Below are 25,305 nucleotides of genomic sequence, written 5' to 3' on the forward strand. Positions count from 1 at the left end.
GGGTGGGGACTGCGTGTTATGTAGTCACAAGATGAGTTACTCTCTACCAGTTCCATATGGTTTGAGTCATCTGTTGGGATCCTTTCTCTATTTCCCCTTTTCTCTTTGCCTATTTATAAATACATGAAGTCATTCACGACATTCTGGACTTGGCCAGAGCCTGGGGTTAAGAATGGGAGAAACCACACACAATTAGTTCATATTTCATTTCAGTGTCTCATAGGAGGTTGGTTTGTTCTGGGGTAAAAGTATGTGCCGGTACAGTTGACATGCCTGAGGATGCATAATAGTGGCCATTGTTTTAGGGTTAAGCTGGTAGGCCAACAGTCTCTCGGCAGAAGAGCACAAGTTTAATTGACCTCAAATGGCCAATTGTTGTCCTGGAAGAGTTTATCTTTTGTATGCTATGGGTCGACAAAAATTGTTAAAACTTACATACTGTTATATTGCTGGAGGAGAAAATTGCAGTATAATGTATGTCACCTATGTTACCACAGTATAACATTCTCACTATAAAATAGATTTTTGCAGTGAACCCGCTGACTTGTGCTAATGCCCGTAAGTCATTTTACACTCAAAATTACATTTTCAACATTACAGCTGTCCAGTGAGAATGAGGCAATGGGGCAACCAGTGACCCAGTACTGTAAATGCCTCCATGGAGCTTTTCACCCCTCAAAGACCATTGTGTCAGTGTGAATGTACTCGTCTGTGACAGCTCTGTCAAGTCATAATTGGGTGACCGTGCAGAAGTTGCAAGAAGTGATTCAGTAACATGATGACCACATTTTGAATCCCCAACAAACGTCTTCAACCTGGGCTCAGAGGGCGAAGCAATATGCAGTGACTGTCCATTACAGCAGTGATTAATTCTGACCTGGACAACTTGCTGACTTAATATTATGCTAAGCCTGCTCATATTTTTGGTAAGCCTTAAATATTTCTACAGTCATAGGATGTGATTTTTTAGTCAAGCCAAAGCATTTTTCCCTTGGCTCACAGGAAAATAAAAACACATTTTTGATTGTGCAAATGACTGTGAAAGCATAGATTTATAATATAGCTCATGGTTAATACTGTTACTCTCACTGGTTAGAATAAAAAGCAAAGGGCTGGAGGTCAGTTGAAACACTACAAAGAGCGAAAATATTGGAAAATATGCATTTTTGTATTTATTGTATGTGACAAAGGTCTTCTGCTGGAATTAAACCTGTGATGCTGCATTTATATGATACATATCTTGGACTGAATACCCCAGGGGTACAAAACATACCAAAAGATTTAAGCTATTGATAGTTATCAATAGTATTATAGTGATAAATCACACAAGATCTGACATTTGGAATACAAGAGGTACCATTACTCAGGGTTCACTAAAAATGTAATTCTTGAACCAATACAAAGTAAAGAGTTAATAACATATATCTGACTTTTGGTCGTTCAAGTAAAAATGGGACTTTGATCGTAAAAATAAAACATTCCATGAGTTATAAGAGAGAAATTGTAATTCTAGTATTCAAGGGTCGATTTGTCAGTGAGTATCATGCACTCTTTGTTGATGACATGGACTCCAGCTCCAAAAGCAAGTTGCGATTGGGAATGTCAGGTTGCCATTTTCTTATGATTGGCTGATGAAAGGTATAATTTGGGACTGCCAAGACAGCAACTTCAAAAGCTTCCAATGCCATATTAGGCTGGAATGTGAAAGCTGTCCAGGCAAAAAATGATCCAATTTTCTACTGGCTTTAATTACAAAGAGGATCCCCTTTCATTGGTGGGGGAATGGCTGTCCGTTTCTGAAGACCATTGTGGAAAATGATCAAGTCAAGCATATCCAGAAGGCTTAAATCTTGACTGTCTTAGAGTGGCCATGGCATCATTATATCATATTTGAAACTCATATATCCACAGGCTCTGTAAAACAACCTTCAAAATGATGGTAATGTAGAACCAAGAGAGTTTTTGTGCCAAGGGTAAACAATACAAGCCACAATGATAACACTGATGGCCATAGTCCAATCACTCAATGTCCAAAAACTAGTTTCTTTAATAACAATTTTGTTTGTGCATGTGGCGAAAAGTAGGACAAAATAAAAGAAGTGGGTAAAGGGTAATTTGCTTGTAACTGTGCCTTTTTTAGAAAGTTTCCTTTTCTTAGCTGTCACCACGCCAGCAAAATAAAAGCATAAATTGCGGTTAATCTCTGGAGCAGCGACATTGTGCCTGAAGCCTGTTGGTAATGGGCAATGCCCTTTCTAATCTAAATAAAGCTAAGTGTTTGCAACAGTGACTGCATTATGGAAAATCCAATTTGTGATTGCTACATCGCTACTTAACCTATGGGTAGCTCTTTGTTGGTCCAAGCAGCTAAGCTGCAAGTCTTTTCCATGATTATTTTTCCGGGAAACTTACATGTACATGACCTTGCATGCAATGCTTATGATTCACATGCTAAAACTGGGTTCTGGTTAATATGGTGGTAAAAGAGAATTAAAATCTGCATATTCTCAGACATGCAAACTCATGCACAGAGTACAGATCCCAGAGATAATGTATGTGTGTATGTACACAAGAACCTATCCTTTGATAACACACACAGGCAAACATACGCAAATAGTCATACGTATACACAGGATCATCCAGTCTACATTAAAATAATAAGATGCATCTGTTTAATCACCATCTGTTTGACAATAAATAAAAATCATTTACTTTAATTGTTATTGTTAATTTAATTAACATGACATCATGAGTAAAGTAAAAAATCTCATGATGATGATTCAGATCTGAGACACAGTTCTACTCTGTCACTAACTCCAAATATCTTTTCTTCTGGGCTCTGAAAAGGCTTCTTCTATTTGTCTTATTGACATAACGCCAACCAAAACACACTAGATGAGTTAATTCAGCGCCTTGGCAAATGCTTCCCTCTCTGCCCCCACCTGTCAGAGCCTGTCAGACCATATGTAACGAGGAGAAGTACATGAAGAAAAGGGACCATTCTCAAACATTTGGGACATGTCCTGAGGCTTATTTGTAAGCTTGTATGGTGTGGCAGGTAAGCATCTACCTAAAAGGCAACAACTCCCTCCCATTTAATTGCTCTTCATCAGATCAAGATGCATAACATTCCTTAAGACTGTTTCAAGTGACTACTGCCGAGATACAGAGAGTTAACTGCCATCAAAGGGGGCTATCTCCAAGCTGGATCAGTGGTGGTTGATGGGATATCGTTGTGTAATTAGCTCAGGTTTCAGACTACACTCCGCTAATAAACAATACAAACAGGGAAAAGCACACTGATGGACTCAACCAAGCAAAATACAACAGGAAAACATAAGCCCAATGAGCCAGCCACATGCATAAAAAAGCCCATACACCAAACAGTGTCATTCACCCTAATAATGGATCCTCTTATCAGAGCCAGGTCCGTTCTAGCAAGTCAGAGGAAGGATGCATCCTCAGGCAAAGCAGAGATAAGGGCCTTTGATAGAATTAAGCCAACGTCAAACAGCCAGTAGATGAGTCCTGTGAAGATAAAGCAGCCAGGACTGACACGTCTGATAATAGTCCAAACAAAGAGAAAGTGGAGATTAAGGGGTTCCTTTTCAGGCAGTTAAGTGGACTGCCCAGAGGATACTCCAAAACATGGCTCATCTGTCAGAGATGGGAGGAATGGATACCATCACTGGCGCTTCATCTAGGCATAGATAGTATCTAGGAATGCGTATAATGAATGCTTAGTTTGTTATAGTTCAGTTTTTAGGTTATTATCTGTAGCCTGTTTTATCAGAATGTTTGATTTTTACAGTATTAATTAAAAATTTATCTGATACTCTTATTTAGAGGAAAAAAATAAATATAGTAAATATGAAAACAGAAAGTGAGAGAACAGACAACAAGAGAAAGAGTGAAATACAAGAAACAGAAGCAGATTTTTAGAGCAGTGATTTCCAACCAGGGGTTGCTGTACCCAACTGGGTACCTTTGCAGTTGCTGGGAGGTAAGGGGGAAACTCAACTAACTCAAGTGAACTCAAGCAACTTAATGTAAAAAGGTTAAAACTGTGATTTGATTAAAAAACAAATAATCCACATTGTGTTGGAAAACTAACTGCAAAAAAGGATTACAAATCGGAGTTATCTTATGTAAATTTACAATAACCCGTGAGCTGCCAAGCAACCTCAATAATTCCATGTGTTTCAACTAAGAGTGTTTTAAAACTGACATAGATAAAAGTAATGGATAAGCGGTTTAAATTGAAAAACTAATGGAAAAAGAGTTGAAATGGTTAGCACAAAATTCTGGATATATAAATCTTTGACCTAGTGTGAGTGAATAAACAGTAGTAATAGCTAATGAAGCAGTTAGCTAAAAGTAAAACTGACCAAATAGTTAGCTACAAGTAATGAATAAATAGCTGCATGTTGGTCATAATGGTTGCATGTTGGTTTTTAATTTGTATATAATTAATGGTGCTAAATAACATTCAGTTTATAATCCATCATAAGAACATATTGAAGTGGTGCAGAGTTAGGAGCTCCTCATCTGAAAGGGCTGTGGGGGTAGAAGCAGCAGACAAATCTTGGGAACCACTGTTTCAGAGAATAAGAGTAATCTGAGAAAATATTGTTTTTCGGTATATGATGGGAAACACAAGTGTGTTTACATGTACATTAGTATCCTAGTTATGATTGTATTTTTGGATTATACTGGTTATGTGTTGCCCATATAAATATCTTGTCCTGGTTTCAGAAACATAGATAAGGTCTGATCCATGAATAAGTTATGAATAAACAGATTTCTCATGTTCCATGTAAACGCTATATCGCAAATGTAATCAAAACCAGGATAAGAGTCAAAACCAAGATACCGATGTGCATGTAAACATACTCTGTATGAAACACAGGGCGATAAAAATCTGTCGTTGAAGTAGCAACCCTCTATCCAGTTTCCCATTCGAGCCCAGTACTGTACATGCTTGCAGAAAGCTCAATTAGTGTCATTTATCCAGTGGTAAGATAAGTTAGGAAAGTTTAATGCTCGGTTAGACGGCTCACATCAATACATTAAGTATCATAAGGGCAATCGTGACTTAGTTTGTGCCCATAACCTTGGTCCTTGAAAAGCTGCGCTCTTTCCACAGTCAAAGCTAAAAGAGTGAATGAAAAAAAGACCAGGAGTTATTGCTGAGGCGGCAGAAAAGGAGAGACAGTCACAGCACTCAGCTGTAACACAGTCTGGCACAACACTAACAAAGGAAATGAGCAAACCACACAGCAAATAACAGACTTTTATTCAACACTCTGGGCCCCACTGCTTACATCTGGGTGCCAACCCCAGTCACTTACAAATAAACGGATTTATGAGAAATATTACGCACAAATTACTGCATTTGTCTAGACAGGACATTATTTTAGCTTTACTTACATTGGCATGCTCAAGTTCAATTTTCATAAATATGTTTATTGGTATATGTCAAACATTTACAGCTTCCAAATTTGCACTTAAGAGTAAATGGCATGAATCTGCAAATAAACAAAATTTCTCACAGTGTAAAACTATGCATATGAATTAGACTTTCCTGCCAGAAAAGCACAAATTATACTTGCTACAAAATATAAATCAGTTTCAAGAATTTCAGAATTTAGTATTTGGAATTCCACAGTTACTGTATATGGCAAAGTGCATCACATGTTAATGCATCATCTGTGTTATTGTACTTATAATACAATGATGGAAGATGAAGGATAGCTTAGAGGATGTCTAACTCATATTATATACCAATGACATAAGCTATCATCAAAAGCTGGTCAGCTTTTCCAGTCCACAACTATTTCTGTACTGAAATCAACACACGATTTACACAGGAGCAAAATTTCACTCCTAATAAGGTCATAAAGGCAAAGTTTAAAATAAATGCAATATGCATCAGTTTTCAGTTTTCATTATACTATTTTGCAGTAGTTGTTCTGTTTTTCAGTATGAGACTCTTAAGTTGTAAGAAGGCAATGTGAGGCGACATTGACTTTCACTGTCATACGCACCCAAATGCATCGTCAGGAAGAAAAGCAGAAACATATCTCATGATATATCTTATGTATATTAGTATAACCAGTCAACACAAAAATTATTGGTTGGACAAAGATTTGACTTAAAACCACTATGAATTATGGCCTAAACAATTCATTATAACGGGACTGTAAGGGCTACAGCAAACACTGCATTGATTATAGCTCATTATTATCATTATTATTATTAATTTAAAAGGAAAACCGTAATGACTACAAATAGAATTTTTTTTGTTACAGAAGAACGATATTTCTCACAATAATAAAATAAAAAAACATTTTAATAAGGTTTGTTTTGTGCTGATGTACAAATATCGTCTGCCAGAATGCATGTTGCAATGCAATATTTCTATATTTAATGTGGACTTATGGATGCCTGGTGCAGACAAAATTAATGTTGGGCCATAGTCTTGATTACAGAAAATACAATACAAACAGAGGAGGGAGATAATACTGTCTTGCCTATTACAGGAGTGACACAGTCTCTGATTGCAAGGCTTTGAAAAAGGCATTACTTTGGAGACAACCAAACATATAATTTGGTCCATACAGTACATCCTCAGCCTTTTATTTTACCTCATGGTTGCTTTTAAGGAAATTTAAAAGAAATGTCAGTTACCAACTGACCAGGACACATGAAGATACTTTTTACTTAGCATGACACAACAAACCTGATCAATGTTTCACAATAGCAGAATATGGAAAAAGTCTTCACCTAGATTAAATGTGATGCTACATTAATTGAATTTTTGTTGGTCACATTTCACAGGCAGGCAAATGTCCCAAACAGGTGCAGCAGGGAGTTTCCTACAACTACTTTAGTCCTTTTGAAGTGGCTCTTCCATTTGCTTTTTCATCAGCTTGATTTTTAGCGTGTAATATTCCTCTTGCAGCTTGAGGACAGCCTCTTGTCTTCTAAGCACAGACATTTCCAAATCCATTCGCTCTTGCAAAGTTGTGCGGTGCACTGAGGTTGGAGAAGTGGAGCAGGGAGTATCCGAGTGTTCTCCGGAGACAGTAAAGACAGCAGCACGGGGAGTACTGAACTGAACTGCGAGTGATTTAGGAACATTAGTGAAAGCCGTCATTTTTTGTTCTCCTGGAGAGGTGGATGGATCTGGATATGTAGGGAGTTCATGATCTGTCAGTGGATGTTTGTTTGTGCATCTTTCACCAGTTGTGTGGTCATTTCCATCTTTATCACAGCTTAAATGAAAAAAAAAATATTTTCTCACTTCTCCAGCCATTTGGATAGTTTTAGTTCAATTTGTCCAGGTTCAAGATACAATACAGTGACAAAGTACTAGTGACTTTAGTAAAGTCTAAACACACGAGAAAGGTCAACAAACAAAAAATGTACTACCTGTTTTGTTGAGTTTCCACCAACTCTGGCACTGAAGAGTCTTCCTGATCTTGTTGCAGCATGTCTGAGAGGTTCATCACAGATATCACAATTTGGGTCACAGTGCTGAGCGCTTCAAAGGACAGGCCTTCATCCGTGAATGAAAAATCACATCATGCGTGAATTAATGATCAATACAATACATTCAAATCTACATACAAGGAGTGATAATGTGGATTTGTTCATTTCTTCTTTTAATTTTTTTAAATACTCTAAATATATATATTTTTTAGCCGTCCGCACACATCCACCCTCAAGGTCTTGGCCTATTTCACCAGTCTTAGATTGCAGATTTAATGATAATAATTATAAGACTTTTTATTGCTAACACAGTACAGATTTTCCTCACCTGTACCCGCTTGCCTTTTCTGTCTTTTGATCTCCTCCCTTGACTTTGCCAGCAGATTTTCCCACTTTTTGTTGCAGTCAGAAACTGTCCGCTGAATGTGTGGAAAGGCAGCATTGATGGCTTGGGCTATTTCCTCCCAGGCCTGTCTTTTATCTTGTATTGATACTCCAGTGCTGCACTTCCCTCTGATTGTGTCTTTCCTCTCCTGCATTAACCGGGCAAGAAGGAGACACTCCTGGTCTGTCCAGTTGGGTCTTCGCTTCCTGCTGGACATCCCTTCAAGAAGTTGTAGAGGCATTTTTCTGAAAGAGAGAGAGAGAGAGAGAAAGAGAGATTTTTTTCAGTTTGATTGAATGTATGCATAATTGGCCCCTGTTACATCCTTGCAGCACACGTATGCAGTGGAGAAATTTCAGTTCATGATCATCTGACTGAAAGGTAAAGCCTTACACTTAAGTCTTTTTAAACTTAAGTTATTATATTTAAGAGATTTTTGAAATTTTATTTTTTTTCGCTACCTGAAACTGAATCAAGACGAAGAGTAATTTGGTACCAGCCCGGGCTCTTGCGAGATGTAAATACTGTGAGGCACAAACGGCGCTACAATCAATTCAACCCAATAAAACCTTAAGGTAAAACGTAAGGCTTTCTTCTCCGTCTCAGGGAAAACTCCACCGCGTCGCAGGACAATGACGTCTTCTCTTGGTGACGTGTCAGTTTGTTTACAGCGCCACAGCTGCACGGACATGGCTGTGGATATAACTTTGCTCTTCAAAGCCAGTGTCAAAACGGTAAAAACCAGAAACAAGGCGATAGGAATAGGCTTTGATTCTACCAAAGATGAAATTTTCAAGCGGAGCAGACCCAAGAGCGGCTTCTCTCCGAAGGCGAAGGAAGTGGTGAGTGTTTCTCTGAGCTAGCTTTAGCTATCAGGGCTAGCACCGACACAAACTGACTTCACATTTAATGACATCTGAATGATGGAGTGTTGTAACCGAAGTATTGCTTATGCTGTGTTATAGAAGCAGCAGAAAGCCCAGGAAAGGTGTAAAGCAAGGTAGGCAGTACTTGGGTATGTTATTTTATGTGATGATATAGTAAAATTTCTGGCAAATAAATTGGAAACTAGTGATAGATAAAATAATCAGGCAACAACGTTTGGTTGCAAACAAATTAAAAACGTGCATAATCATGGCCCTTCAACGCAGTGACGCTAAAACAATATAAAAACCCAGTATTGCCATAAAACAGGTCATGCTTATTGATGTCCAGCATTGCCTATTAATACACCCAGACATATTAAAGGGGTAGCTACCTTGCTATAAACAGTACGGCAAAATGTCGGACAGTTGACAGATTTATATACAAACAGCTCACTGTACATATCATAATATCGGCCAAGCCTAACGAGAGTCATCCTCGTAACTGCTGTACGTGTGGGTTTAGTTGGAGTGAACTGATGTCTTGATCCATGTGTCAGCGGTATTTCACCTTACTCCTATGATTTTTGTGCTACGCTGTTAATAACAGCTTCATCTTGAGATCCCGTGACATAAAAAGGGAAAGGACAGAATAACCAAAGCTATTAAAAATGCCCCAGTGTCAGAACTGATTCAGTGAGAATGTATTTGGTGTAAATTTGTCCAGTGTATTTACTGGTGGCTGTCCAAATTTAATAAACCCAATTCCAGCCTGTTATGGCCTCGTGAAGACCAGCGATATATGATTTCTGTAATCATATTCATGTTCAAGAAACAATTAGTAATACTAACCTTATGGTCTTGACTATATTTAATTTAATAATTTTCAGAGCACTAATGTAAACCAGAAATCATATCACATATCACATTGCTCTATGAGTCAGAGTTTTATTTTATCCCCGTGAATGTCTTAGTTGCTGTATTTATAACTCTCAAAAATGAAATAACATTTCCTGTATTCAAAACAAAGTAGTTTTCCACAGAGCCGTTACCTGCAACGTTGTGTCTGCTCTTAATACACTCTGCCTGTCTCTCCAACTCATCTTGCAGGGTGCCAACTGTTCTGGCATTAGGTTATGAATTGCAGTTAGCAAAAGGGTCACTGCTTCAGATCTAAAAATCTTACAGTTGGCATTTGGTCTTAAATTAATCCAATGTCTACCCTTTTGGCATGTATTTATACATCTTCGGCACATGTTTTGCAGCTGACTGATTGACAGAACACTGATTGATGTGTCACAGATTGTGTACAGTTCTGCTTCTCTGTATAGCCCCTCTCTGGACCCGCTCACAAAACACGGAGTCATTGATGTTAAATTAGTAGGTTTAGGATAGTTTATTCCAGACAAGGCAACATAGTCATTTTTAAATATCATATCAACTCTGGTCTGCAGTGTTGTCTCCTGCTTCACCCTTATATTCCTGGATAATGTGAGCATATCATGGCCAGCAATCATTTTAATTTCCAGTAAACATCAGTGAATATGGACAAAAGACTGCCACTAATATTACAAAAAACTTTGGAAATAATTTTCAAAACGTCATCTACACAGAAAAATAAAGATCACTGAAATAAATAGCATTCATAACAGTGCGACTATTGCCACGGAATTTTTAAATTCTGCCCAGTGTGGGCAATTCAGAATAGATGACTGCTGTGCTTGAGATCTGGGCAGACAAAAGCTTAGTTGTTTGAAAAGAAAAATCACACTGGGCCAACTGGCCAGACTCAGCATTTTTGTCAGGTCCGAGAGCCACTCCTCCTCCAATACTGACAGGCCTGGACTCTGGGTTTAGAAGTGACCCGGAAAATTGCCCAGTATGATCTAGACTTTAGGCTGGAGAAGGCGGACGACTTAGAAAAATAGTAAAGAGCATTTTCCTCATTTTCATTATATTGAAAAGACATGGCAAGTTTTGTATGATATCCTGAACTAATTAAAACAGTGGTTCAATGTTAGACAGATGTTCAAATACAGGTTGTAATTACACTCATTGTCAGCTAGGAAATTTTGATTTCAGTACCTCTCTTAAAAGAAGTACCTAAGCTTACTAATCTTGATTAAATTGCAGGACATCTCACATAAGCGTAAAAATATGGGTTGTTTTAAAAAAATTGTTTTAAAGCTCATGTCATGGGACACTGACCATAAAAACGTGACAGGAAAGGCAACATTGATATTTAATTAGTTCAGGAAACTTCACAAAACATCTCAAATTTTATTCTTCCACTGAGGCACAGAGTCATCATTAATGGTTGGCAGTAGGAGATGGATCATTGGCAACTAAAAGTTTTCACTCTGTCATGAATGTTGCTAATACAGCCAGAGGTCTTTGGGCTAACATGACTTTCATGAACACAAACCTCTTCAAAGGCATCCCGAAGAACCACTTTACGCTTCCCTCGGGGAGTCAGGACATTAAGTTTTACCTGATGTGTCCAAACATCAGTCTGAGGCAAACATGAGCCCTGTCTCAGCAGCTCGGCACAAAAAGGTTTTTGTTATGTTCTGTTACATTGATATTAGAAATGGTGGTTTAATAAAAGCACTGGTGCTGATTCAGAAGAAACCCAAACCCATCCTGTGGTGTCTGCCCCCCCCCCCAAGCGTTGTCTCCCTCGCACTGCAGATATCATCTCAGTGAAGCAGCTTTTGTAGAAATTGAAATTGCAAGTTTGGAATGTCCTGACTGCTTACAGTTATGTCGCGGTTTTCACCCACATCTCCCCCAGCTCAACTATCCATTCTTCTCTCTGTACAGCTTGACATAGGCAGCATTTTTTTGAGCGAGTCCCCTCTATACATGTATGATTCCATAAACATGCTGCAATAACATTTTCTTTTGGCTCTCGAGCAATTTCTTGGGGAAAGCCGATCTTCCCAAGAGCCAGTGATTAAAGGTGGAAGATCAAAACAGAGAAAATATTAAATTAGGTCCCCAGTAACAATGTTGACGGCCGGCACCAAATGCACAACAGATGTGGGTGCCCTTCTAGACATGCATAACTCTCCCAAGTTCCCACTGAAGCTTCACAAAAATAGAAAGAAAACATCAAAGTTGACAAATACACAGTGGTCCTGTGAGGCTTTTTTCCACTCAAAAAGCAGCGCCATGAGAAAGGAAATGTAGGTTCTTTCGAGGCAATGCAAAAAAGGCTTGATTGACTAATAATAGGGCCAGTGTGTGCAGGGTGGGGTTTGGTCAGGGGAATCTTTTACCTCATAGGGGTTGGTTTGGGGCACTGTGATCTCCATTTCACTGCTCACCTCGTCTCTCTCTCCGTAGCATGGTGCCCTTCTCAAGTTCAAATGAATGGGGTCACTCTGAAATTGTTAAATTGCGTGTAGAAAATAGATCTTGGCTCCCCACTGTTCCTTTACTATTGGTAATCCAAAATTGGCTCCTTCTCACAGTGTTTTCTTAGAAGCCATGAAAAGTGTGGCCATCATCCAGCACTTATTTTGTGCTGTTGGAGAAGGGGCTATTCCCTCTGATCACTTGCACATTGAAATAGTATGCTCAGATATTCTCAAATCAATAGTTTGAATTTCAAGAATCTGGTCTACTTGATATTTGTGTTTGTGATGATCAAGTTTCGAAGTCCAAAAATGTTTTTTACTTTCAAACATGAAAGTAAAATATTTTCCCAATGAAGTACACTGAAATATGTTAAATCATTGATGAGCAAATTTCAAAGATGGAAACCAAACTCCTACAAAAGTATCCTACAAAATGGTTTTTAGGATAATTGTTATGATTCTATTGGTGTTGTCATTTAACTTGTCATGTTGGCCAGATGGTACACAGCAATGAAATTTATGAGTTGTCATTAATGTCCACAATTTATGGAATGAAGGGTACAAAATTGGGAATCTGCCAGTTCTTCCTGAATATTTTACCAGGCCTGTGTAAAATAAAAGTTTCTGTCTGTCAAGTAAAAAAGTTAAAACATTTATGATAGAAGCACACAGCCTTTAAGTACTGTAGCTTAAATTTACCTACCTGAATATTCACAGAATAATCGTACACAGGTCCAACAAATGTTTTAGAGAATAAGCAAATGAGCTAGATCCAGACTATTATATGACATTGTCTCATGGGACAACGTGAAGTCTGACTCCAGCCTTATTAAATTGCAAGCTGTATGGAAGTGTGTAAATTTGTGTTTATTATTTACGAAAATAGGGCTGAAAGGGCAAGAATGGGATAATCTTTCCAATGAACAACCACTCAAATAAGGTCTCCTCTTTAATGTCTCTCCTCATCAAGTCACTAACTGTATTGCCACACAAGTAAAAACCTGCTCACATACAGCTGTCTAAACCGAGTCTATAATGAGTCAGCACTTTAGCCATAGGGCAGTGATTAGCAAGGATCACCCTGAGATGAACGTGCTGCTAAATGGTCTCTTTACCAGTTGGCCTAATCTCTGCACTGTTTTCCCACAAAAGTCAGGCAAATTGAATTTTGGGGCATCTGCTGTCAAGCCTGAGCACAATACTGATTTTGTTTCACTGAGTGCAACAAATTGTTTTTTGCATGATTCATGAAAATGAAAATAAGAGAGGAAAAAGTGGTGAAACACAGATTTAGGTATGTACAGATGTCAAACTCCAATTCATGAGATGCACATTGGATACTCTGCAGGCTAAATTGTTTAAGCGAAAAAAAAGTAAAGTTGAGCTCAATAGATCAAGGCTCAATTTAACCATTAATACATGTAGCAAGACTAAAGCAGCAGCTGTGGACGCTTTTTTAAGAATGTTGTAAGTTGCTGTTGTTAGACAAATCTTAGTTATTGTGATTTACAATCGCTGAAATACTACCAATGCAGATGACAGCGGGCTGCATACTTGACCCTGACACTCTAAAACACAGAGTCTGAACCATGAAACTACAACAGATGTGTCCTCATCTGCTTAAACAGATGACAGCTCTAAAAGACATTAAAAATGTCTTAGATTACGATTTAAATGGAAGAAGGCATGGGGTATTAATTATGAATTGTCATTTCACACTGATATTGAATACGTTAAGCGACATTGTTGTGTAAATAACTAGTAGGCGCTAAACATACTATATTGTTTGGCTTTTCACTTGTGGTCATCATTCATCTACAGTGGATCAAAGGCATTGTTCAAGGCAATGGTGAACAGAAAAGGAGTTTGTTTGCTGTCTTAGAGGTGCAAACTGTTCAAGTCTTAATTCTTTGTTTTTAATCAGGTTTGAATATTACAATATTGTTCGAATGTCATCCACTCAGCTGAAAAGTCTGAAAAGGTGTTCACTCTTTGTTATAGTTGCTTTCTCCATTCCTCAAAAGTTTTAAATGCTTTATTGAAATCAGTCATGCTGTTTTAGATGCTGATAGGACACATCTTTTACATGCACTGTGCCTCTGGTTTTGGTCTTTACCTAAACTGCTTTGTTTTGACCTTCAGTTTTTCAGACCAAATTTGCAATTTAGAGTCCGGAGAGAAAGGGTGTTTTTCTTTTCAAAAATTCCCTTACAAATTCCGCAATTTACAATCTATGATATAGCAAAGGAAAGTTTTCATTTCACCTGCTGCTGTTTACTTGACAACATGTAACTTTGCACATTTTACATTCCACAATATGATATAGGATTATTAGGACTGCGACCCATCCTGGTTTTCCTTTTTCTTGTTTTGGATTGTTGTTTCTTTTTTTATTAAATCTATTCCTTTTAGTACCTTATATTTAGCATAAATTGTTTTCACGAACAGGATTATTTGATACTCAATGGTAGGGATAGGTGAAAATCCCACAGATTGTCACAGATCTGACAGTTTTACAGATTAGCCTTTTTTATATTGCCATCATGATCCCTTTGTTTTTTTTACCTTGATGATACTGAAACTGCAGGCACACGCAGGTCACATTGCCAGAAAAAAATCAAAATCAGGTGTGTGATGAAACACTGGCAAAGCTTTGACAAACACCTTCCCAGGTTAAATCCAAGGTGTGTGTAATTTTGGATTTTCCACTTTAAAAGAGGAAGTGAGGCTTGATATGTGTCGGGCCGTCAGTGCAAGACAGTTATTGTATTGTGGAAATCCAACCAACATGAAGGCGCCTTTGACAAACAGTACTATTGCAGTATTACATAATCACATTTCTTAAAGAATCTCAGTACATACTGTAGAATATATTGCATGTATTGGGGGATACCTGCAGATTATTTTTCCTCTATTTGACAGAGGTTGCCCATTACTTGGATTTAATGTACAGTATACATGGGCACCTCTGAAACAAGTTTCTGTTTGCTTGCTATATCTATCTGATCCTGACCCATCACTGAATGTCACCTGTTGCCCTTCACAAAGTGTTCATTCATTTATTCCTTCCACTGTCCAGGTTTTTTTGTTAGTCAAATGTAACAGCCCCAGCCAATACGTCTTTTTCACATGAAATTAATTGTTGAAATGTGATGCGATTGCTTCAAAATGCAGCAGTGTGGTTTCCATTGGAATTTACCCAGAACAGACTACAAGACCTGTCTCACTGGTGATGTCACCAGCATAGTCCTTTTCACTGACACCAATTCCTAACTGGACACGTTGCAGACGAGCGAGCGAACATCGGATTGTTTCAGTCTGTTCCAATGAAGATGTCCTTATCTTCTCCATGTGTCAGCGAACAGGCTGAGCGATGTGTCGCTTGTTTAAAAAAACGCTGGCCTTGGCTCAATTTCTGCAAAAGTTTTGTGCATTTGTTCCACCTCCAACCTATTTTCATATTATGTTTTAAATTTAAATCTGTGAATTTAAACCTGACTAGTAGCTAGGTGCTACCTGGATTGTAAAATAACTCCGTTACTCTGAGAGTAGTCGAATTTACAGTAACCAACAGTTAATCAGTATTGCTCTTTATGACAGCCAAGTTAATCAGCCTATATAAAACATAATAGCGTACAAATCCAAAAAAATAATCATTCAAGCCGTGGGAATGATTAAAACTTACTCATTTTCAGAGGGAGCAATCACAAGTGGCGCAAAAAAACATCTAATCCCCTCCTATCACATGCCCTCATCGCACTTGATCTACTAGAGTTCGCTCACTAGCTGTGTGTTAGGAAGAGGTGTGAGCTTCAGCAGCAGGACATTGGTAACAGATGGTAACTGACAGCGATGATCTCGCTTATTGAAGACTTTCAATTTGTTGTACATGTGAGAAGATTTAGAGATGTGGCACAGCCTTGTGACACAAAAGCAGTGCTGTAGTTGTCCCAGATTTATAATCTTAATAATCTAACAGTACTCAGTCATGTGGCTTACTGTCACGAAACGTATACCATATCATTCTGACGGGCCATAACATAACCATAACAGATCTTGGTTTTGTAAGTTGACATTTTGTAGCCATGAGTGATCTGACCTGCAAGATCAAAAATGAACACCAAGGCTCTATATACTAGAGCTGCTTATTATAGCTTTTAATCTAAATTATCTGAATTATCCAGTAAAAATCAAAGGACATCAACACAACTTCAGCACATATCCAAAAAGGTCAAAGATTCTCTTCATAAATAACCTTAAGAGTTTTGTTTGATGGTTCTTTTGTTGTTTATAGAGCTGACCAAAGCATTCTAACTGCAAATAGACATAAGAAGACAAAACTGAGCCCATTAGAGAGTCAGACATAAACATGATAATAAAATCAACATGCGGCACAGTCTTCTCCACTGAAACATCCTTTATGTATCAGGCCCGCATACCTAAACACAACATTGCATGGCGTCAGCATGGATAGCCCTCAGTCAGTACACCGAGGGACTTAAACCAAAGCAGGGCAGTCATCATCAAATTCTGTCAGTTACCTGGATTTAACAAAACAAAGAACCATCCAAGCTCTTTAGAAATCTGCCAGCTAAGCCTTTTCTCTTTTCTTCCTCATAATAATCCCCCCTGATGGTTTGTTTGGGCTCAGTCAGGGCTGGAGGGAAGCAGGGGGAAGGAGAAAGTGAGGAGGTAAAGTGGGGGTCTTTGATGATGACGAGATTAGATGTGGCCCGGCAGACTGTCTCCTCCTGCCTTCGCTACAAGCTCTGCCTCACACACACCTATGACGGCTGCACGTGTACACACGCACACACTCACATATACCTACACATATACGGTGAGCGACATGCACAAGGCCACCCCCTTCCTCATTGTTGAGGAATTACTTGCTCTTTAGGTTCTTAAGTTACAAGAGCAATTGATCCCTCTGACCCCCTGCAAACCCTTGAGGTTGTGCTGGGAATTTGAGCTCCAATGTATACACACAGGAGACAGCTCAACCCCCAGAGCAGCAGTCTTGGCACTCCCCGGCACCCCCGCATACACACGCTCTTCTCCCACTGAGCACTGGTCTGTGCTCTAAATCAACGTGATCCAATGCTGTGGACTTAGCCCTGCCTGCTGGTCAAAAAGGTGTAGTAACGTGAATACAGTTACTCAAGCAAATATAGTTTGTACATAAATAAAAGGCTGAGGCCAAGTTCTAATTGCAAGCAGAAAATATAGTTTATAGTAAAAGATAAATCAGTCAAGCCATGAATGAGATTATGATTTCCACTTTGTGGCATGTCCAAAAAACTGAAATTTGCTAAAACTCAAAAATGTGCTGGTTTATAAATAATAATTTTCCGGATAGAGACGATTTTTCTTGGGAATTGGGAGTTGAAACTTATTAAGATCACACCATGACGGTCACCTAACCAAGCAATGTCTTTAGCATCCAAAGGTCTGTCAGCGAATGGCAAAACAATGCTCATCACAAGTTCCGAGAGACCGTGGTGGTCTTTTCTTCCGTCCAACCGAGTCCAAAACCCAAAGATATTCAGTTTATTTTTGAGTTTATTGAGTTTTTTTGCTATTTTTGCTTTTAAAAATTACTTAAAGCATTCGTTGATTATTGAAATAGTTTCTTATTAATTTTCAGTCAATTGACTAATTCATTAATCAACAAATTCAGTTCAGCTCCACTTGTATCAGACTCTTGTGTTTAAAATTTATTGTTCATCTTGAGGTGAGAACTAACACAAATCCAACATTTGATTTGACTTGCTCGAATAACAATAAAAACAAGGACTACAATTTAATAAGCACCAATTGAGATGTGCTAACAATTACTTTTTACTCAGATTGAAGCAATTCTCAGTGAAAAATATACAATATATTTGTCATATGTCACTACTCTAAGATACATGTTTGAGTGACTGCATGCATGCTGCAACATAAACCATTCTTTCCAACCTAAGATCACCAAGCACATTTTAAAAAGGAGGTTGTTCATTGGAGGTTTTATGGCTGTAGGTTTGGAAAATCCTACCGATAAGTGTTTGTAGTTTCGTACTCACAGGAGCTCGCTTCAAAGTATTTTCATTCACTGAGACACTACATAACATACAATGTTTTGAAAGACTTTGAACCATAAGAAAGAAAGGTTCTCTTCTCTGCTGAACCCCCCCCCCCCGCCGAAAAAAAAGCTCAACTGCTCTGAACAACAATTAACTCTTGACCTCTAATAATTGTATTATTACAAGGGTCGGCTTGCCTGAGTTAGCATGTGCCCCACAGCACTGTCTTACGTCACTGAGTTACCCTCTAAAAGTAGAGAAGGAGAGCGAGAAGGAGAGCTTGGTTTCTAACAAATTGCTCGACTCTGTTTATCCTGACACCTTCTTTGTGCGTTGAAAAATTCAACATTTTTCAAACATCAGGCCAAATAAGACGCTGCTTGAGGTCACCGTGACGCTAGGAATGAATGTTTAGAGACATTATAAGATAGCTGGTGCCAGGTTACTCCTTACAGCCAAGGCAATTTGATAATTGAGGTTGTTAGAGTGAAAAGGCTGAAGGCCGAAGACAGCGTCATTATGCTATCAAAATAATCTCCCACGCTCTGGGGTCGCTGTCACAGTCAAACTCATTGTGTCATTTTTCAATCCTGGGCTTGTGTCAGTTCTGTCTTCTTCTGGATCTCACAGAGCCTGCTGTGTGCATATTCACACCCACTTGTACCCTGCCAGCAGAGCTCTGTAGACAGGGAAGCAATTTGGACTTTTCTAATATTTGACCGAATTACAGGAGCAAATATTGGATTGAACCAAGTTTCCTCTGGTTTCCCTGTGCACACATACACTTGGACATTTTCTCAGTGATAAACAGTAACAGATCATGAATTTAAAGCTTATTAGAGATCGCTCTGTCGGTGCTCTGTATGCGAGAGCTCATGGTTTTATTTATGAGGAGGAGGAAATTGCAGGTTTGATTTTTGAATGCCCCAGACTTGATGAATTGTCAAAAGTAAATATTGAGAATTCACAGAGATAGATGGACATTGGTCGCCTGTCACATCCAATAAATACTAAATATTACATTTACTCTGGCTCTGTCTAAATGTAGTTTGGAGAAATTAGTTTCCTGGTACACGTCTAAAAACTCTTTCTTAAGCTGTGTTGACATGGTTAACATGGACAACATGGCAACTGAGCCATCACATTTAAAGAGACTCATTGATATGAAGGTAATGAAGTCAGGTAATGCTTCTTCTCACTTTATCTTGGCAGATCACGAACATCACCAAGCTCAAAGACTTTCTGCTACAACACAGGAAAGATTATGTGAGCGCCGGAAGGTAAGCCTCTCCAAATACTCGCAGTAATCCACCACAATCAGCAACAGCAGCGGGAAAACCCACCAAGGCTGCAGGGAGGGGACGAACACTTTGATTCTGACAAAATTCAGAAGGGGTCAGAAGTCAGGGTTATTTGATTGGACTTTCAAATATGTCTTTGGTGTGTGTGTGAGTGAGTGTGTGATGTTTTCGAGTGTGTGTGTGTGTGAGTAAGTGAGTGAGTGTGTGTGTGAATGAGTGAGCGAGTGAGTGTGCGTGTTTGCGTGCGCGTTTGCGTGTGTACTGCAGGAGATTCCTCCTGGCACAAGGTCAGCAGCGAGTAGGGTGGTCTGTAGCAGCAGGCTCCAGTCTAATTGTCTGGAATAATTGAGCTGCAACCAAGTGGAGAACAAATCACGCCCTGGGACTAATCCAGGCCTTCCTCCCTTCAAGGCCCCCTCTGTGTTTTTTAGGTGTGGGTGTGTGGAGTGGCCCATGTTTTGTTAGGTTTGTTGATAAAGTCTCAACAGAACACATTAACTAAACATTAGAGATGTCAGTGGGTGGAGTGCAGTAGTTTTAAGTGGTGGGAAAATCCATCAAGATCCCCGCACTGGTATGTGCGTAAGTCTCGTCTACCTTCAGCCTCATCATTAGCCACCCCCCTCTTCCTGTCTTCTTATCATCTTCACTTTTCCTCCACGCCATTTGAGTTTGCCCGACAGAATAATTATGGACTGTGGATTATAACTGATTTAGTGTGGCTGGTCACCATTTCAGTCCAAGTATGGCTAATTAATGGCTAATTAAAGTAAAAACCTCATTGATTGTACCCTAAAATAGAGATAGAATACAAGAATATACAATTTGTTATAACATACTATGTCCGTAGCTTAAAAAAACAAACCAAAATTACCTTTGTAGGTCATGGGAAAGGAGGACTCATTCAGCTTTATACTGTATTTTATCACGGCATCTTTATTTTCTTTGTATTTGTTTTATTTAGGGTGATGCAGCTTGCCATTGTTTTCATTAAAAATAGTAACAACACATTCCCAGGGTCGAAAGTAACATCTTTAGATAGATTGTTATGTGCAACCAGCAGTCCAAAACCCAAAGATATAAAGAACAGTGAAAGTGAAACAGAGAAAAGCAGCAAACTGTCAAACTTGAGAAGCTGAAACAAGAAAATGCATTTTTTGCTTGAAAAATGATGTCACCAAACAATTAGATATCCAAATAATTGCTGGTCCATTTTCTGTCGACTTATCGTTTCAGCTCGAGTTTAATTATATAATCATTTTAGGGTTATGCATTAACAGTGATACTTTTCGCAAGAATGACTTTGATTAATCCATCCACACTAATTCAAAATTCAATCTTACCAATCAAAACCACCTTTACACCGAATCACAGCTTTCTTAGTGCTTGGGTTTGTTTTCACTAGCCCTGTATGCTCCGAGCCAAGGAGTGTTGTTGTGTCTTAGAAGTCCACCAGAGGGAGACATTAAGTCTCAACTGCACACTATGGCCTGACAGCAGGAAGGTCCTGGGCTTGAGTCACAGTCATGCTTTTTCCTGTGTGGAGTTTACATGTTCTCTATGTGTTTGTGTTTTCTCAGATTCTTTCAATTTTCTCTCACAGTAGTAAAACATTTGCTCAATTAGAAACTCAGAGGTTTCCCAGCCATCTGCCCAGTGCCTGGTGTGATAGGTCTCTGCCACACCTGAAACTGAAAGGGAATAGAGGCAGAAAGTGGTTGAGGGACACATGAATTAGGGAGGAGGAAGACATCTGTCAGTATTTAAGCCACTTGTAGTAAATATGTGCTTTAAAGATTCTTTGCTTGGATATCAATCAAAATTTCAGCTTCTGATACACACCCACAAAGTATTTTAACTTACTGTGATTTTTCTTGTGTTCTGCAGTCTCATCTCGTCAGATCTTACCCGTATGACGGACAGTGAACGAGATCAGATCGACCAGGACGCCCAGATCTTCATGAGGACCTGTTCTGAAGCCATTAAGCAGCTGCGCAATGAAGGTGTGCACTCGTACTAATATGCAACTAATGAACCAGTTTACAAATATTATTTTAAATGTAAAATATGCTTTTAAGTGGTTTCAGTTTTGTTTTGCATGATGTGGAATACACAGAAGATACAACTCAGATTTTAGTTTTGAAACTCAGCTCTCAACTGTGTTGACTTACAAAACATCAGCAGCAAGTGGAGAGGAAATTGGATTTGTTTTTACTTTGGGGCAGTGTAATAAAATCAGTGTTTTCAGTTTATCTTTAATAAGTGAATGTGTTATTGTTGTCGATATAGCGGAGAAGAAGGTGACATCAGCCCAGATAAAGGAACACAGAGGTGCAGTGCTGGACCTCATTGAAATGTATCTGAAAGGTGAGTTTATGCAACTCATTACAGTTCAGACTGAACTTGTCTTGTACCAAGTCCTCCGTGGACTATTTTCAATGCATCCATTTGTTTATCTTAAGGATGTTTACTGGTTAAGAAAGGGATGAATATGAGCCAAGCACGATGGTTGCATTGGTGTCAATGTGAGATGTACGCATCTCTTCTGTTTTTCAGGGGTGTGTAAGCTGTACTCTGAGCAGAGAGCAATCAGAGTCAAGAGAATGGTGGACAAGAAGAGACTGTGAGTATTTGCAAAGATCAAGTACTATGTATACCTAATTCACACAATATTATTATTTCTTAAAATCATTTTAGGACTAAAGTAACTGAAAAACCTTTTTTGCCCTGTGGTTCCAGGTCCAGACTGGCACCAGAACCGCAATACTACAGTCGGGTGGAGAAAACACAAGAGGTGGAGTCCAATGAGGAGAAATGTGTCAAGGAAGAAAGTTCTGGTAAGTCATTTTTTGCTTGCATCTTATTTACACCAGCTTTTAAATTGTATAGAAGTGTTGCACTTTATTAAATATGTCTTCAAAGCCGTTTTATCTTCAATCTCTAATTTGAAAAGTGTTTTGTCATTACACATGATGATCCATTGTTGGTGCTTTGATTAAATCACAATCCAATAACTTGCAATTCTACAGGTTCAGGTGATAAAAACCATCAGCATTTGGCCAATCCTTAACATGTACACACACACTTGACAGTTCACAATAAAAAAAATCTGAAGATAAATTAAAGTTCTTAGTCTTCTCTATATCACGTAACATCCTCAGGCCTATCCTCATCCATATCTTCGGCTAATAACCATGGCTTACTCGAAGAAACAGCTCAGCCAAACAGTGGGCATTTTTAAATTTGACAATTGATTTTTTTAATAGAATTATGATTTGTTACAGCTTAATTATGATAATAAATATTTAAAAAAAACAAATTGTCTTCTTTGTCATTATCCAGGTAACAGCATTATTATGTGAATCATAACAACTACTTCTTCAACACTTTCATCACTTAAAGAAAAACAAACAAAAGGCACCAAAATAAATATAGCACATTTTAATTGGTTCTTGTTCTAAACATTTCAGTTAACAACTGCAAATAATTGCAATTAGATTTGTTATTGCTATCACTATATTCAAATTAAAAACATGTCTCATTATGTGTGGGAAATCATGGTAACTGGACTTGTAAGTATCAGCATTGTCACCTTGCCACTGAACCTCCCAGATAACAATAATATTCCAAGCTGGCTGCTCTAAGGTCCAATGTGGTGAAATGTAAAGTGACTGAAGGATAGCCCATCAAAATTACCACTCTGGGATGTATGTATTCCCTTTAAAAGAGAGAATTAGCAACTAAACGAGCGATTCAGATGCACCAAGTGAATAACTAGGGAAATGTTAGGAGTTTTTGGAGATATGTGAAGCTTTTTCACTCTGTTTACCTTCCTGTAGAGAGGAATGTGTCAGAGGTCCTGGACAACACTGTGGAACACCTGTGGGAGGAGGACCGAGTGGAGGACGAGCTCTCTCCTGAGGAGATCCAGATGGTATGGCAGCTCAGACACCATTATTCATTATTCATTTTATACACTGTATGTGAATGCACAGGGACTCAGTAAAGTACACATCCATTGCTTTACTGAGGAGGTTTTTAGAGAGAATTACATTTTTAAAGGAACTTAATAACAGTCTAACTTGGACTTTTGACATATTTGTCATTACAAAAGTAGCACACAATCAGTTAAGCATATTCTCACACAAGCAATCACTTAAATTAATTTGGCCCTTTTTGCTGGACTAACCCTTAAAAGGTTCAGATAACACAGCATATCCAAGTTCTTGTTACACTGATTTAACACCTGCCATGTACATAAGCATAGATAATGAAGATGTTAAAGTACTGTGTGTTTCTGTCTAGTTTGAGCAGGAAAACCAGAGGCTGGTGAGTGAGATGAACAGTCTGGTGGATGAAGTGAGGTGAGTCTCCCTCTGAACAGCATTACTATTACCAGGGGAGGTCAGTAATTTCATTCTGTTCAGACATCAGTACTGTGAATCAGTGATGTGAACAGTGAAATTATTTACCGGGGGAAACCGTGGTAATCCAGAGACACTCTTGTATGTCTTTTTTACACCATGTCGCTCCCCCTCCAACTAAATTACATGCTCCGAGTGACTGAAATGCCAGGTGAGCAAGACAGCGCTTATCTAAAATACCAGATGTTGATTCAGACAGGATTAAAATGACTCAAGGACATAGGTGTCTACAAAAGAAATTATTACCATGGTAGCCAGAGAAAGTGACTGACATGTTTTCTCCAGATGGAACAAAATTCCGAAGGTCCTGAGGTGAAAATTACCTGCCCTGGTAATACTAATGCCCACTGGAAGGGCTTAAATATGCTAGGCACACCGTTTTCATGGCATATTTCGTGCTTCCCTTTTGTGCCCATCAGGCAAATCGAGGGGAAGGTGGTGGAGATCTCTCGACTTCAGGAGATCTTTTCTGAGAAAGTCCTGCAACAAGTGAGCTGAGTTCCTTTTCCCTTCCTCACTTGGTCACTTTACTGCACAGTATTTTGAAAGTAAGTCACATATAAGCTGATTGTCCGCCTCACTTTCCATGACAGGAAACAGAGATAGACGGTATTCATCAGCTGGTTGTGGGTGCTACAGAGAATGTGAAAGAAGGCAATGAGGATATACGAGAGGTAACACTTACTAGATGAAAGAAAACTTACTTATAAATATAAATAGTTTATATTATGTTTTCCTCTGGTCGCTATGAATAAATCTGATCAGTAAAATGTTCTTCTGTCGTCTAACTTCTATCACAAGGCCATCAAAAACAACGCTGGCTTCCGGGTATGGATCCTCTTCTTCCTCGTCATGTGCTCTTTCTCTCTCCTCTTCCTGGACTGGTATGACAGCTAGCATGGCAGCCAGCATGGACTCTCTGTGACAGGAAACCGCCTGGCTCGGGCACATATTGGGTATCTAATAACAGAAGTGACACCAACACTGAGACTGAATGAACAGTTTCCCTTGCTGGACCCGGTGGACAAGTTGTTCGTCATGAAGATTCTCGATGCGAGTGGAGATGGCAGTTTGTTCTTCCCTGATCTTGACTATCTGTTAATCTTTCTCCAGTGCCTTTAGGGCAGCTTCACTGTTTAAAAGCAATTCTGTCGAGTGGAGTTTTGTAAGGAGCGCTGTATCCACTCTTAAGGGTGTGTATGGTTGGACAGTCTGTCTTTCACTACCACTAAATGGATAGCTAATGGTTTGATTGGCTGAAACTAGTCTTGTCTAACTGAATGAAAAAACAGGTTTTGCTTGATCTGATTTAGAACCAACTTTAATGCACTAGAGGATACTGTATAGACTTGCATCTTGTCCTTGTAGTCTCATGTATTTAAATAAATTCTAAACACGTGTACCTCAGTGA

At 38.8% G+C, this 25,305-nt stretch overlaps 1 protein-coding gene and 1 long non-coding RNA gene across 3 annotated transcripts; one reads left to right on the plus strand and one right to left on the minus strand.

Moving 5' to 3' along the window:
* Positions 1 to 5,348: 5,348 nt before the first annotated feature.
* LOC120783158 lies at positions 5,349 to 8,537 on the minus strand. Its single transcript, XR_005706305.1, has 4 exons — positions 8,341 to 8,537; positions 7,823 to 8,124; positions 7,435 to 7,561; positions 5,349 to 7,277 (listed from the first exon to the last, which is right to left on the minus strand). It is a non-coding gene; the product is annotated as an uncharacterized LOC120783158 (long non-coding RNA).
* stx18 (syntaxin 18) lies at positions 8,475 to 25,296 on the plus strand. Of its 2 annotated transcripts, XM_040115923.1 has the most exons (12): positions 8,611 to 8,721; positions 8,845 to 8,879; positions 19,382 to 19,449; positions 21,358 to 21,473; positions 21,760 to 21,837; positions 22,027 to 22,093; positions 22,210 to 22,307; positions 23,310 to 23,404; positions 23,776 to 23,834; positions 24,314 to 24,383; positions 24,488 to 24,568; positions 24,696 to 25,296. In XM_040115923.1, the coding sequence occupies exons 4-12, from the start codon at positions 21,383 to 21,385 to the stop codon at positions 24,789 to 24,791; spliced, it is 735 nt and encodes a 244-aa protein (XP_039971857.1). In that variant the 5' UTR covers positions 8,611 to 8,721; positions 8,845 to 8,879; positions 19,382 to 19,449; positions 21,358 to 21,382; the 3' UTR covers positions 24,792 to 25,296. The 2 variants fall into 2 exon arrangements, with proteins under 2 accessions (XP_039971856.1, XP_039971857.1); XM_040115922.1 differs by lacking the exon at positions 8,845 to 8,879 and having other exon boundaries at positions 8,475 to 8,721.
* The last annotated feature ends 9 nt before the right edge of the window (positions 25,297 to 25,305 follow it).

Source organism: Xiphias gladius, chromosome 21 (genome assembly GCF_016859285.1).
Source record: "Xiphias gladius isolate SHS-SW01 ecotype Sanya breed wild chromosome 21, ASM1685928v1, whole genome shotgun sequence".
Lineage (NCBI taxonomy): Eukaryota > Metazoa > Chordata > Actinopteri > Istiophoriformes > Xiphiidae > Xiphias > Xiphias gladius.

Coding starts and splice junctions, on each gene's coding strand:
- stx18 (XM_040115922.1), top strand. CDS start 8,512: ATGACGTCTTCTCTTGGTGACGTGTCAGTTTGTTTACAGCGCCACAGC. Junction 22,308..23,309: donor TGTCAAGGAAGAAAGTTCTG/GTAAGTCATTTT, acceptor ACCTTCCTGTAG/AGAGGAATGTGTCAGAGGTC. Junction 23,835..24,313: donor AGTCTGGTGGATGAAGTGAG/GTGAGTCTCCCT, acceptor TGTGCCCATCAG/GCAAATCGAGGGGAAGGTGG.